This window comes from Onychostoma macrolepis, chromosome 09 (assembly GCF_012432095.1).
Source record: "Onychostoma macrolepis isolate SWU-2019 chromosome 09, ASM1243209v1, whole genome shotgun sequence".
Classification (NCBI taxonomy): Eukaryota; Metazoa; Chordata; class Actinopteri; order Cypriniformes; family Cyprinidae; genus Onychostoma; species Onychostoma macrolepis.
The window spans coordinates 26,601,205-26,616,803 of record NC_081163.1 but is presented as its reverse complement, the minus strand read 5'-3'; the positions used below and the strand labels follow the sequence as shown (position 1 = coordinate 26,616,803).

The 15,599-nt window shown below is 36.5% G+C and overlaps 1 protein-coding gene across 2 annotated transcripts; it reads left to right on the top strand.

Annotated features, from left to right (window-relative positions):
- Window positions 1–471: 471 nt before the first annotated feature.
- lnpa (limb and neural patterns a) lies at window positions 472–11,479 on the top strand. 2 transcript variants are annotated; one of them, XM_058788134.1, is made up of 13 exons: window positions 472–619; window positions 2,112–2,200; window positions 3,069–3,110; window positions 3,809–3,996; window positions 4,146–4,204; window positions 4,336–4,376; window positions 5,177–5,260; window positions 5,342–5,393; window positions 5,730–5,915; window positions 7,634–7,739; window positions 8,541–8,611; window positions 8,823–8,978; window positions 10,609–11,478. In XM_058788134.1, the coding sequence occupies exons 2-13, from the start codon at window positions 2,174–2,176 to the stop codon at window positions 10,776–10,778; spliced, it is 1,182 nt and encodes a 393-aa protein (XP_058644117.1). In that variant the 5' UTR covers window positions 472–619; window positions 2,112–2,173; the 3' UTR covers window positions 10,779–11,478. The 2 variants fall into 2 exon arrangements, with proteins under 2 accessions (XP_058644117.1, XP_058644118.1); XM_058788135.1 differs by lacking the exon at window positions 472–619 and having other exon boundaries at window positions 2,159–2,200; window positions 10,609–11,479.
- The last annotated feature ends 4,120 nt before the right edge of the window (window positions 11,480–15,599 follow it).

The window sequence follows — 15,599 nt, the reverse complement described above, 5'->3', positions numbered from 1 at the left end:
ATATAAATTGTACTGTCCATCACCTTAATCCGAATAAATTGATGTCATGCATGGCACAAAGCCAATTACTGGTACTGCCAATAGCATAAAAGTCTATTCATGCCATAAAGTGTATTATGATAATCATTCATTCATTCATATTTTTAAATTGATTATACTATTATTTTAATGTCATAATTTTAAATAAACGTTGTTTAGACTATAGAGCATGTAGGAAATGTGAATGCAACATTTCTATTAGCACAATTTCTATAAGCAGTTTTAACACAACGTAATGTTTACAAATACAGTAACAGCAATATTATCACGTGCGTAAATAGAATTTCTATTTTCTATTACAGAATTATTTAATCCAAAACACTCAATATATGCAATATATATATACACCTTTTTTAAATGAATCATTTGTTTCCGCCGTGACGTAAACTCTGCGGAAGCACGGCGTGAAGTTCATTCTATTTTCCCGCGCTTTGAGAGAGAAAGTGCTTGACCACGTGACAGAGCGGTGAAGTAGAGGAGGTCCGTGCCGCGAGGGGTTGTGGGAGCAGTTTGATGACGTAGGCTGTGGAAGTACAGGAATAATAACGCGAGTCTCTTCTGGATGATATCTTATTCAGGGGTAAGGCATTTTCAATGATCTTTTGTTGTGTCGGCTTTCGACGTGTTTATGCACAATAACACTGTATAACAGGGCGTGCGTGACAGAGAGTACAACGTCGTCTAATCACCGCTGTGTCGCTGACAGCAGTTCAAAGTGGGTCTTTTTAGATCTGCATTGAACGTTAAAACATTTCTGATATTCTAGATTAAGGAAACATAATCTGTCGGCAAATCTATGCTATGCTAAATCTGTAAAACATATAAAGCACAATGTTTTAGCTGGGAGAATGAGATTACTAACTCTTGTTTTTTCTTTTCTTCCTACATTAACTTCCTACATAAACTCACTGTTTTAAAACTTTTTATTTTTTATTTTTCTCCCCAAGTAGTAGTTTTAAAGCATTACACTCGACCTGAATTGTCCTGGAATATAAGAGTTTGATTTTGATACTAAACCGCATTCTTAAGATGGAAGGGTGAGGCTGAATAAAGTTATAAGTAAGATGAATTTCATTGGTGCTTCCAGCAGTTTTTCGCACCACTATCCACTCTGATTCAAACACTCTCAAACAAGTTTGTGTGGGCCCACTATCTGAGCTCTTGAGGACTCTGCAGTTTAAAATAGAGGAGTGTCTTGTTACTTTTCAGAGCCTCCAGATTTTGTGTGAGCTGTGGAGATATTTGATATCACTGATCTCATGCATCTAACCCTGCATGTGTGAGATACAGTGGGATCTGAAAGGGTTTGCACATGCATTGCAAGCCATAATTTCTGAATGTCAATGTCATTGCAACAGAAAACAAAATGTAAATTTGAGTGGTATTTATTGTAAAGAAAGATAAAGTTTGGTTTGAAACTTTATTTGTCGAAAAATAAGTTTGTTTGGTTTGAAATGACTAAGCAATAGGTATGCTGTTAAAAATTAAGACAAAGTTTTGAAACATTAGTGGTTCATGCTGCTGGTATATGTGATTATCTACACCTGTGCTGGGACAAATGTGTGTGTTTGAGGAGAACTGACTTTAATCCAGGTTGTGGCTAGAAGGGATACAGCTAAAACCGGAAGCTAACAATAAATTGTTTTCTACCTATTAGATTTTGTTTTATTAACGTCGACACCTTCCACAACCCTAAACCTACACTTTACAATAATGCAAAAACAGTAATTATTGTTGTACTTTCTGACACACGTTACGCTATATTGATGTGTGCGTGCCCAGTAGACGACTCCGTATACCATATAGCCAATTATTCATCTGCTAAAATCAAATGGATCAGAAAAAATGTATTTGGTTCTGAGAAAACTCAAGTAGCATTTGTTTAGAGATGTACACACTTTTAACAAATGTGACTTAAGCATCCAATTTTTTTGTAAATGAAATCCTACTGAGGTTTTATAATCCATTCTCTAATCCATGTGTTTTCCCAAGTGGAAAACGTCTATCATGATCTTGTTTGTAACTTAAATATTGTTATTGTTGAAATAAACTGTTGCCTTTATTGTGAACAGGTGTCTGGCTTTGGTGTGGAGTAACAGAACCCAAACTTAGAGAGAAGGTCTGCCCTCACAAGATGGGGGCTGTGGTGTCTCGGTGGAGGGTAAATGTGCTTCAGTCACTCAACTTGTAGGATGCACACTTGGGCTGTATGCAATATTAATGTTAACATCTGCAATTTGATTTTAAATTGGTTTGATAGAAATGTCGCACAGATGTGTGCTGTTGTCTTCTTTTTTGAATGCTACAAAGCCCAAAAATGAAAATTAAGTGTAAGTTTACTCACCCTAAAGGCATCCAAGATGTAGATGAGTTTGTTTCTTCATTAGATTTAGAGAAATGTAGCATTGCATCACTTGCTCACCAGTGGATCCTCTGCAGTGAATGGGTGCCGTCAGAATGAGAGTCCAAACAACTGAGAAAAACATCACAATAATCCACACGTAATCCAAGTAGCCTTGTGAAGGAAAAAGCTGCATGTTTGTAAGAATCACATCTATTGTTAAGGTGTTTCAACTTTAAACTGTCGCTTATGGCCAAAATAGAAGTCCGTAATCCATAATAACACTTCACCTTCAGTGAAAATCTCCATCAAAATGACGTCCTGCTTCAAAATCCACGGACATATTTGATTATATATTTTCTGGACTGTTTTTGACGCTTGATTTTCACAAGAAGGTTTTTATTCGCTGTTTGGACTCTCATTCTGACGGCACCCATTCACTGCAGAGGATCCGTTGGTGAACAAGTGATGTAATGCTTGCATCTTGCATGACATGATGGTGAGTAAATTTACAGCCATTTCTGATTTTTGGGTGAACTATTCCTTCAAAAGTTTCATAAGAGTGTGATTTGATATTAATATAACATGCTATATATTGTAGAAATCTCGAGAAAATTTGCAATTTTGTACATTTGTACCTCCTACCAGCTTGCTTTATTTTTGCTAACTGTACTGTATCCATCCATAGGCAAAGCCAACCACTGTAGAGGTCTTGGAGGGTCTTGATAAGGTATAAAACTGCACTTTCAACCGGTTTTATTTATGTAGTTTAGGTTCAGTTGTGACTCAGAATAACACAAGGTTACAGACAGACACACACAAATGTCTGCTGCAGTCAGTAGATATTTTAGGATGAGGGTTATACAGCACTACCTCACTTAGCGAGGTCTGTTCAGTTGCCATATCTTAGAGCTTGGCTGAGTATTGTGCAAATAACTTGGTTGTATATTTACTGTTTAGAACCAAAGACTTCTAATTGTGACTTCAAAATGTGAATTAAACACATTTGACCTGATTTGTATCTTGACAAGATTAGATCAGTACGCAGTTAAATTAAATTTTTGCGGATTCTGATTAGAGCTTGTCTCTGAAGTTCTGCCTTAGGTATTTAGGTCATGGGGATTTGATTCAAGTTTAGACAAAACAACTTTTCCTTCCATACTTTCTGTATGCTGCAGGATATTTTAAAGTTTTACAGTAATTTGGTGTCCTTCGAAAACATACCCCTGAATGTCTATGCATTCTACTGATAGCACTTGCACGCACAGTTTTATTAATTGCCATTTTTCTGAAATATATTTGAATTTTGGCTATGTACAGTTTTGTAAACTCCATGTCTGAGCAGTTTTTATACTGCTATTTGAATGCAGCTTACTAATTCCTGCCCTTATGGAGTTTTTATGGAATATTTTAATTCATCTCCCTAAGGATATCCAGGCCCTTGAGGAATACAGAGAGAAGAACCAGAAGCAGCTGAAGTTATGGGTGTACAGACTGCTGTTGTACTCAGCCCTGCTGTACTTGATAGCCTGTACAGTCGTCTATGTGTGGTACATCCCAGAGCGGATGATAGGAAAATTAATAGTGGCTTCACCATTCTTGCTAGTTCCTCTGTTGTAAGTACTTTAATTTCAGTTTTTGAATCCAGACTGATAGAAGATTGATGGCAAATTGTATGAATTTGGTTTTGATTCAAATTATTTGAATCTTTTGATATGCATGAATATCCAAATTATTGTAAATGAATTTATTTTCCTGTCTGCAGAGTTTGGCTGCTGAGGAAACTGCTGATTGTTTTATACAACAAACGAACAGAGAGAAACAGTAAGATTCTTACCGAACTTGATTTTATATTTGATCTTATTATGAGTTCAGTCTATTATGATGCCATAGCCAGTAGTATTAATCATATCTACACATTCAGTTTTCTGTTCTTTTTATTTTTTGCATCTTAGATGAAAAATTAGAGGAGCTGAAAGCAGAGAAAAAGAAAATAGTGAGTAATCAGTAGCAGTGTTTGTCTTTGAATGTCACTTCCTGTTGGCCTAGATTCTGTCTGTTTTCACAGCTATATAGAGTTGCTTGAGTAGAGGCGCTCCCTCTCTCTCGTGTATGTTAGGATCTTTTAATTTGAGCGAGTTTGTAATTCCATGCAGTCCGTGTGCTCCCATCTTCCCCCTGTGAGCTGGTTAGCTGTATGCTAATGGTAGCATAACAACGCCCTGTTTTCCTTTCATAATATTGTGGCCCTCTGCTGTCAGTGAGAGAAAGAGATCATTTCTGCTCCTAATAAATAATCTGAAATCAATGAAGACAGCGGGTAATTGGCAAAGAGACTTTACTTGGTAAAGTGCTTGGCTAACGACTTGTCTTTAAATTAATAGTGTTTAGTGATGGGAGGAAATAAATCTGAGAAATTGCTTGTCATCCACTGTCATGTCTAATAACTTTCAATAATTACAGCTGATGGATTTTCACACTCCCCATTATCGCAGTAGGGCTTGTAATTATTCTATTCATTAAAGTTAAATAATTAGCGCTATTTGCTCTTTGCCTGAAATGAAGTTTTAAAATAAAACTAAACAGAATATGGTGAGAAAACAGATTGAATTTCTTTGCTTTTAAACCCAAATATAAGGAGCAGGTATAGTTCCTTCATTTGACTTGGACAGATTAATTTTTATAAATTGGAAAGGTTTTTTTTTTAATATTCATAACACTGTCTTCAGTATTTAATGTCAGTCAATAGGAATCACTGTAATTGTTATTACATGATTGTAATATTTTCTCAAACAGCTTGAGCAGGTAATGGAAACTGAAACCTACAAAAATGCCAAGCTAATTCTGGAACGGTTTGACCCTGACTCTAAGAAAAATCTTGTAAGTACCTTATTATTAAATCTACAAATGACTCCATTAAATGTGCAAATATTAATGTTTTCGTTTGGGTTTTCTCTGGAGGAGATAGAGGCTCAACCCATTGGCCCACCTGCGACTCCAAGACAAGGCCAAGGTGAGCAATCAAATCTGTTCCCCCACTAAAGTTGAACTCGTCAACTCACAGTTGACCCATGTTCATGCCATTCTTATGAATTTTTTTCAGTCTTTCGCCAGAATGCAGTAACTACTTGTAGTATCTTTTAATATGTTTTCTTTCCTGCTGATGAAAGAAAAGCATCAGAGTTGACTTTGAAATGGCAGGTTTCTGTGTTATAAAACAATGATTTGAGAAATTTTCCAGTCTCTAGGTCACCCCAATTGGGGCTGTGGGGGTTAGTAACCCCAGATGTAGATTTCAGTTTATCAGGTTTCATATTTCACTGTCAGAATCATGTAATTTCCTTCTCAGAGCTGCGTCAGCGGCATGTGACCCCTCGTCCTACTGGGCGTCCGCCACCCGTTCCTGCCTCCTCAGTCCCCCTTACTCCACTGTCTGCTCCGGGGGGGCCACCTGAAAAAGGTCTGTCTACATCAACCCCACATGGTCTGATCCGGAGGCCTGGAACCCCGGCTGGCACACCCGGCCCAGCGATGGGTGAGTCTCACGTCCCTCACTAAACATCTGATTGGCTTTTCTTGTCATAGAAGGGCTGTTAATGGTTTTTAATCACAGATCTGTAATGTTGTTTAAGGGACAAAACTGACAAGTCATAGCCCTGACCTTACCCCTAAAATCAGAGGGGTATGAGTGGTTGATGCCAATATTTTGTTTTTTGCATGCATGCACTTTGCCAAAAAGTGAGCCGTGTTTTGTAAATACATTTTCTTCCTCATTGATTATTTTGAATTGCTGAAAGTTAAGTTTTTTTTTAAATGTATTTTTTAATTGTAATAAAAGGTTTTTATTTTCAAAGGTGATAACTGTCATGCATTATTTTGTAGTATGTGCTATACAGTGTAAACTGCACAGTAAACAGTATCCTTATGTTCCATTGTTCCACTGCAAATCAATACATTAAGAAACCGCTTATTATACAAGCAAACAAAGCTATATAAAAAAAAAATATATATATACATGCTGTTTTACCTCATCTGAAGAGTAGATGAACAGGCTTTTAGTAATGTTGAATTTGTGAATTGGACCGAAATAAACAGATAAGATCTTGGAGTTCGTTGTTGTTAATTAAAACTATAAAAAATAGTTTAAAACGTTTTAAAAATCATAATTAAAAAATAAAGCTGAAATTGTTGTCTGGACAACTTAAGTTGAGGAACTAAAATGACTAAAACTGGAGAAGGAAAAAATCATAAAAAAATGACTAAAACATAAATTCAAATAAATGTAAAAGTAATTGGTAATTTCAAGAAATGTATAAATATGATATTGGTATATAAATAATACTACAAAAACACTAGAGCCACTTGTTTTTTTAAATGCCATCTGAAATTCTTCTAAAATTTGTATTTTTACATTTTATTTAGTATAGTTTAGTTATTTCACTTCAATGGTAATGGGGGGGAAGAAAAAAAAAATCTATTCATTGCCATTAAAGTGAAATTACTGAACCTACACATGTGGGTGATGGACCTCAGAACAGGTGAATGCTCTTGAAATGATGAATGAATTAAAACCATATAGAAATATAAAAAACAAAAATGACAAATGCCTAGCAAAATTACTAAAACTAAATTTAAAATGAAATCTGAAAATATAAAAGTAAATGTTAATTCTTAATTCAGAACATTAATAAATGTTATATTAATGCTAAAATAACACGGAGCAGTCGCAGTCAGTTTTAACTTTATCTTTTGAATATATATATATATATATATATATAGTGCTATTTTATTTATCCCCAGTCGACTACAAACATCTGCTAGCAGTGACTGACAGGTGACACAGGCCCTGCTGTGTTAGTCGTGCAAGTTTTGCTGTGTGCAAACAGTTCTGGTCCTGTTCAAGCAAACACCTTTAGGAAGAAATTGGAAGTGAAAAGCACCTTGGTCCACTGCGGCGTCTCCATATGCCGGTAAATGAGTAAGCAGCAGGGATTCCTGACTATGCCAAGTCTGGCAGAAATGACCAGTCTTCTCACTATGATTGCTCTTGATGTTAAATTATATTAATTATGAGTGTGGATCACAGCGGGCATGAGGAGGGAGCTCCATATCAGTGTCGTTATTAAAAGCTGTCCCTCTTATCATTCATCATCGGCCATGCAGCACTGAGCCACAGATACCGTCACACGTCTGAGGAGCGCACTGACACGTGTGTGTGTGTGTGTGTGTGTGTGTGTGTGTGTGTGTTTGCAGGAATGCACCCTCCAGGTCCTCCGCTGGCCAGACCCATCCTCCCCAGAGAGCGAGGTTCCATGGACAGGGTCATTGAGTACCTAGTGGGTGATGGACCTCAGAACAGGTGAATGCTCTATCTTGAAATCATGATTTATATCTTTACACTGAGAAAAATCAAGGTATGATGTGATTTCCAAAAAAGAAAGATCACCATATAATACAGAGAAGTTCAGCTTCAGTTCAGCCAAACCCAGAGAATAATAAATATCAGTTTGGTTGTATTACATATTGAATAAAAAAAAAAAAAAATTTGATAAGAAAACCTGAAGAGAAAAACTTAATTTTATATATATATTTATATAACACTCTTATTGAGATGTGTACTGGTACTTGCCTAAACCATCAAACTTTTATTTTGCCTGGAATGAAATAAAACTGGTTAATAAATGTTTACATGTGAAGGTTAAGAGAGCCTTTCTTTCTTTAAAATAATATATACTAAGTTTGTTTTAGCAAGGATGCATTAATTGGATCATGAGGAATTAAAAAAAAAAAAAAATCTAATAAATGCTGTTCTTTTTTAATTTTCTATTCATCAAAGAAAAAATCTATTAGTTTCCATGAACATATTAAGCTCTGCATCACAGGAATAAATTACATTCTACAATATTTTAAAATAGAAGACAGTTGGGTAAAATGTAATTTTTTTTTTTTTTTTTTTTTACAGTATTACTGTTTTCACTGAATTTTTGATCAAATAAATGCGGTTTAGTTTGAGTATATTGTCTGTATGGATGTGTTTGCAGCTTTGAGTTGTGAAGGCTAAGCAAGATTTATCAGATCAGTAACATCTGTTAAGAATGCGAATATATTAATTTTTTTTTTTAAGCTTTTCAGTTTAAATTTATTTTTCGTTTTATTGCAGATACGCTCTGATATGCCAGCAGTGTTCGTCTCATAATGGCATGGCTTTAAAGGAGGAGTTTGAATATATTGGTAAGTTTGAGAGAAAAATGTAGTGCTTTGACTGTTCAGAAACTCACTGAGCTCTTTAAAACAGAAGAGGACTTTTTTGAATTTAAACAAGTGTAAACGCATCGTCCCTCTGATGTGTTTACAAATCATTAATGTGCTGCATGTTTATTTTCATATTCATGTGTCTGAGGATCATTCAGATGAGATGAGTTTGTTTTTATCACTTGTTTAGCATTCAGATGTGCCTACTGTTATTTCCTGAACCCGGCCCGGAAGACACGTCCCCAGGCCCCGCGTCTCCCAGAATTCGCTGCAGAAACCAAGATGAGCCAAGACCCCCCTGCTGTTGCCATGGAGACAGACCTGTCTAGCTCTCCACCTGCCCCAGGTACCAGATCTCCACCAGAGTTCACCTGAGCAGCAGGAGGAGATGATATTTAGATGCTCCTGATATTCTGAGGACTTGTGCACCGTATTAAAGGATGATTTTTGAAGGGCTGGGTTTGTTTACTGCAGGTCTATTGTGTGTGTGTGCGCGATGAGGTGTGTGTGTGAGTCCCTGCTGCTCGTGCCCTCTGAGAGGACATTTGCTGATGTGCTGAGAGCAGATCTGTGAGGTGATTAAAGGCTTTAGAGTCTTATATTCCCCCCCACAGTGCTGCCTAGTTAGTAGTGCTTTACCCTGTGTCTCTACCTGACACACACACACACACACACACACACACACTCACTCTCTCTCCCTCTCTCTCCTGTCTTGCTGTTTCTTCTCTTATTATGTGCTTGGTCAATAGCAAGTGATGACTGATAATACACTTTGTGTGTGTGTGTGTGTGCGCTCAATTATGCATCTTAATTCTGGAATTTAGTGTTTTTTTGTAAAATTAAAAAAATTAACACTAGTATAGGGACCAATTCTCGCTATTACCTAGTTTCTTATTAACATATTGGCTGTTTATTAGTACTTAAGCACATATTCTGCATGACCATATTCTACATCCCTAATCCTACCCCATACCTAAACTTGCTACTAATTCATAGTTAGTAAGGTAGTAGTTAAGTTAGGAGTTTGAGGCAAAGGCCATAGTTAATGGTTTGTTAATAGCAAGAATTGGACCTTAAAATAAAGTGTGACCTTAAAATGTATTTATTTTATTTTTATTTTTTTCTCCCTGTCTGATTTGTAGTGCATATGTCATCTTGTCTTTATATGAATGCTATTTTTAAGTGTTGTGATTAATTTTGCACTTTGTACATTGATAACTCTAGCATTTATGATTTTAATAATTGGCTGACTGATTGGCTTTCATATATTCATATATATATATATATATATATATATATATATATATATATATATATATATATATGAAATAATTACATTGAAACATTAAAGTAGCAGTAAAGATTTGTGTATTGCAGTACATTGTTACACAAATTCTAATTTAAACTTTTTATTTTTACTTTATTCATTGAAGAATCCTGAAATAAATCTTCCTCAACAATATTGAGCAGCACAAATTTTTCAACATTGATAATAAAATAATTATAACTAAAACAAAAATAAAAAAAAGTTTTTTGAGCAACAGATCAGCATATTAGAATAATTTCTGAAGGATCATGTGACACTGAGGACTGGAGTAATGATGCTGAAAATTCAGCTTTGATCACAGGATCAAATTACTTTTTAAAATGTATTCAAATAGAAAACGGTTGTTTAAAATTGTAATATTTCAGAAATATTACTGTGGTTTACAAATCAGAATTACTTGTAGTGCTTTTCACAGTGCACACAGGTTCAAAGCAGCTTTACAGAAAGTAATATTATGTCTGTAGTGCCTTAATGCTTCAACAGAGAGCACTTTTAGGGTATGATGGTATAAATGGTGGTATAAATAACGATGCTCTAAATTTAGATCTAGCTATGTTTTATTTATTTTGTGCATGAAAATCCAATTATATGCCTCTTTTCACAGTGAATTGAATCCTGCTAACAAGCACTCCTTTCATTTGTTCATTAGAGGGTAAAGCAGCCAGTCCAGGGCATGTGAAAGCAGAACCTGAAGAGCAGCAAGCAGAAGAGAGCCTCTTAGAGGAGAAGAAGCCTGGAGATCCAGATCCAGATCTCCTCACCAGCCTCCCTGACAAATCAGATGGCGAGCAAGATGTGTCTGCCATGGAAGTGGAGTAGAGTGAGAGAATTTGCCAATATAAACCGGTCTGTGTATGTATGTGTGTGTGGGTTTGATTTTCATATTCTTTACCTTTAGTTTATTTGTTTCCTTTTAATTTCTACACATTACAATTGCAGTGTTATTTCATAGATTAGTGAAGCAAAGCTGAGTAGAAATGATTAGTTTAGTGGTCAAAGGGAGTTTTGTGAGGGTTGTAAAAGATAAACTTTGCAGAATTTTCAGTACATAACTCTTCTCTTATTCTCTTAGTTGACAAGAAAAGCAGCTGTTGACATGCAGTTCATTTCATTCTCCATGTAAGCACTGTTTTGTGACCTGAATGTATTTAATATTCTTATGTACAATATGTAATGCAAAAATGTCCTGTTCAAAAGTATATTTATACTATTTATAGTTATTAATATCCTCTCAGTGCCTGTTTTTGAAGTGTAGCATACATTAGGTGCTGTGCATTGAGAGATTGGTCCCATGTTTACATGTCTGTTCAGGTACTGCAATAGGAATGTCTGGCTATTTATTACGACATAAAAACAGCCCTTCAGTGTTCTCAGCCTTATGTGCCTTTATGTTTGACATGCATCAAGATGAATTATGTAATAGCATAGCATAATGTGTGAAAATACAGTGCTGTTTTTATTGTCTACAAGGATTAATATGAGAAATAAAGTTTTTAAAACAGTATCCTGATGTTGAGATGCAAAGTTCTTCAAGGCAGAGAATTATTATTTTGATTTTTTATTTTCATTTTTATGCATTTATTTAATGCAGTATCACACAAACTTTCAGGTATTAATGCAATTGTAGGCCTTTTTGTGACCCATGCTTTCTGCACTGACCCGTCCCATGTAAAATAAAACCACTTTTTCTATTCCACTGATATAACCGATCTTAAAAATGTCAGTTTCTTTTATTCTTTTTTTCTTTTTTCTTTTCTTTTTTTTTTGATCTGTTATTTTCTGGGCTTGAGAGCGAAGGGGTCATGGTTCTGCAGGTAGAGATGTGTAGTTATTGGTCGTAGCTAGTGTTATTTGTGTCGAGAGATTGCCGGTCAGTGGATATGCCACTTGAATGGTTAAGTGACCCTGCTCAAGTGAGCGTGAGAGAGCATCTGTGTGCTCGGCCGAAATAGGCTGTTAGAGCTGTTAGTGGCCTGCGGCATCGCCCTGCCCGTGGTCCATCCGCTCTGACGCGGAGAGACATTGAGAAGAATGTGTTAAAACACAGTCCATTTTCATTAGGGAGCCTATTTTAGCTTGTGATCATTTTATTTTAGCTCATTGATCATTTCAGACAGTATTAGATAATGGGAGTGACACACAAGCCCAACTGAGCTTGATTACTTGACCCTCTTCATTTGCAACAAGAGCGCTATCTCTGCCCCTTGACACGCGCCCGCTCTCTCTCAGGTCAGTCTCTCACATTTGTCTTTGGGATTTTATAATGCATGTTTACAGATACGTGACCCCCTGAGCACAGCAATGCATCACTGTCAGCGGGACAGTGGCACCTGATTCCCATACACTGCGCCTCTCTCTGACCTCTGACAGCACCCTGGCGCTCCAGAAAAAAATAACACGTCAATAGGACATTTGAACCTTTCCCAGCAAATATGATGTAGATCAAGTGTTGGTGAATTACTCGTGAGGTGGGCGCTCAGTAGCCCAGCCCATTTCATTTTGGAGTCAAACTCCTCACTACATCATGCTGCGAGAGATGACATTTATTTTCTTTGACGTCTTTGGTAGTGCACTGTCAGTAAAATCATTTTGTGTGTTTTGAATTCCCATCCATTTAAAGACTTTGCGAGCTTGGCGCTCAAAGACGCTTTTTCATGTTTGTGGCACAATCACTTTTTTTATTGAGGATTTCTTTCAGGCAGATGGAGTGATTAGATATGAATCCATCTTGATAGTCGCCTCGCTTTCTCTCATAGAAAGTCACATTTCCAGAAGTTCAAACTCATTTTTTTTCATGCCATCTCTTCCCTGTTTGATACATCTGTTCAGTTAAGAATAATACACTCTCAAAATAGTCATATGGATGCTACATGAAATTAAAGAAAATATCTTGTTTCAGAACAACAACAACTAGATTTTAAAGAGATTCTCCTTATCCACCTTATTTTTAACCTAAGAATTTGTGCGGCTATTTGTAACTTCTGGTGTCATCCTTTTCCAGTTATTTTTAGTTCTGCAAAAAATGCAAACTGGTATTTCCTATAGCATTGTTGTAATTCTGAACATTCTGGCTTGTAGCGCAAATAGTTTTGCTATTTACTGCACTTTGCTATTCTTTTAGTTATTTACCTGCAGTGCTGGGTAGTAACTGATTACATGTAATCTAGATTAGGTAATCAGAATCTAAAAATTAAGTACTTGTAATTAGAGTACTTTTTGTGATTACATGAATACATATTGTTCAGACAATGGCAGTAAAGTATTTAGAATTTATTCATTCTCCGTAACTATTCTTTTTTTTTCTCTTTTAAATTGTCATTTCTAAAAATCCTGCTGTCATACCATTCAGCTTTGACTATATTCACAAATGTCGTGCAAATAAATTGAGCAAACTGTGCTCCTGAATATGGGTGAAAAAAGCACCTTGCAAGCAATTACACTGTATGAAAGAATACTTGTGCAAGTTACTAAACACAATGATGTAGCTGTGAAACACTGTCTTCATCATTGTCCAGTGACCTTCAGTCACTGGTTCTGGAAGTCTGGACAAAAATATTTAAAACCTGGAAGACTTTTGGCGCATAATGTCATTGTTATTTTCAGGTTTGTTAATGTTTGTTCATATAATGCAGGGATTCCCACACGTTTTTGTCAGCCTTTGTCACCCCTTTGACATGAAATATTTACTTGAAATGTCTGGAAATTAATATTTCAAATAATTTACATCACATTCACGTGTTAATGGTCACATTGACATGCAGGTAAATACATAATATATTAAGTCCATTTTATGTATTAATGCATTTTTATGATCTTGATATCGAAAAATTGAATAAATGTTTTCTTTGATTTTAAATTTTTTATATCAATATGGTACATTCAATGGTAAATTTAAAATGAGTTTGATTAAAAAAAATAATCTAAAATGTAGTCAGATTACATTACCTAAAATGAGGAACCTAAATTATGTTACTAAACACAGTTTTTACCATGTAATCTGTAATCAGTAACGGACTGCAATCTGTAAGTAATCCGCCCAGCTCTGTTTACCTACAGCGGCTAATGAATCAGAAGTCTCGCACATTCAAAGAAAATACCTTACTTCTATTTTAGTCCACTCTCTTCCGCTCTCTTCTCTTCATATGAGGCCTACTTTATACCCCAGCTGGCAGATGTTATATAGAAAATCCCTATATGGGTGGGGATAAAAGATAGTGAAGGATGCATATTTTCTGCTCTCCTTTATACAGCCCATTTGTGTCCACACAGGAAGGAGATTCCATCTGCTTTCTGCTATCAGTGACCTACTAATTGATTTTCAAGGATGACAAACGAGCCGCTGGTTTGCTGAGCAGAGGTAATTCCGACCCGGTCCTGTCGGGCCAAACCGGCATGCACAGATTCTCCGAGCACTACCCTCTCTCAAACTCAAACTGCACGTCTCTCGACTCAGATTTATACTGATCTTTTATTTATTCCCTGAAAATATGGCAGATAAGAAACATAAGTGTTCTTGATATTGTGTTTTGTCATATCCAGCAGCCAAAGATTGAAATCCTAAGAAACAATTTTCTGTTGAAATGAAAGAGCTTGGCCTCGTGAACCCTGGAGGAAAATAACCCCGCTGTTCCAGGCAGAATATATATAACAGAAGAACTGAATAAGTTAAATAGACAAGAGCACGAGCCATGTCACTTTTCCATTTACTGCCCTTTGGGGTGAGCGCTTCAAAATCCTCTTAAAAGAAGACTTGTTATGTGTCTCCTCGCGGATGCCTAATATGAAGCCCGAATGGTGCATTGTGGTAAAAAAACGAAGAGTTGGGTTCATCGCAATTCAGACCCTCGCCGTTTGCTTATAAGCAGGGCAAGAAGAATGATACGGACCATAATGAGTTGAATGTCACAAAAGCAATTAACATGTCCCGGTATTAGAGTTCACCATGGGATGATGACAACTGTATCATTATCAAAGTCATCATACCCCCGTAGGCGTGAGGGACACATTAAAATCAAATTAAAGAATCGCATCGGGTGCAGCGCCACGGCCCGAACCACGAGACGCTCCACGAGCAGTTGAATTCTGGCAATTAGCTTTTGGCTCTGTGATTCTTAAATGCCACAAGACAAAGTTGAGTGGCATGAATTCATTTCACGAAAAGGTCATGAGGTGCCAAAAATATGTTGATTTGAACAGAATTACCATTTAAATCACAAAACACATTTAGGCGGGCCGATTCCCCCTCCATCCCCTGTGCACTGGAGCCTGCCGTAAATTGTTAGACAGGAACAATAAGCTTCTCTGGAGCAGAAAAGTCATTAAACCTCGCTGTAGCTCAAATGGAGACTCTTCTAAAACGTTTTTAGAGGCATCATGGTGCAGAGAAATGCCAGGCCTATCATCACTCTGCATGTTCTTCAACATTTTTCACCTCTGAAAGGGCACATCTTTTACTTTAGCGCTGACACTTGCGATCTTTCACGGTCATGGATGCACAGCCTATGAGTGCTTTAACAAACCATTATATATTTAGACATGACTGACGCTGTCGTTTCACATGTAAAAGTGGCTTGACCTTTCCGTTCTTATAAAACAGTGGGTTCTTGTCCTGTCCTGTCCTGACCAGTGTGGGGAAATTTT

Excerpts from the sequence above, each read along its gene's own strand:
- lnpa (XM_058788135.1), top strand. The coding sequence starts at position 2,174 with ATGGGGGCTGTGGTGTCTCGGTGGAGG. Across the intron at positions 8,612-8,822 it reads GGAGGAGTTTGAATATATTG|CATTCAGATGTGCCTACTGT; the intron begins GTAAGTTTGAGA and ends TCACTTGTTTAG. Across the intron at positions 8,979-10,608 it reads TAGCTCTCCACCTGCCCCAG|AGGGTAAAGCAGCCAGTCCA; the intron begins GTACCAGATCTC and ends TTTGTTCATTAG.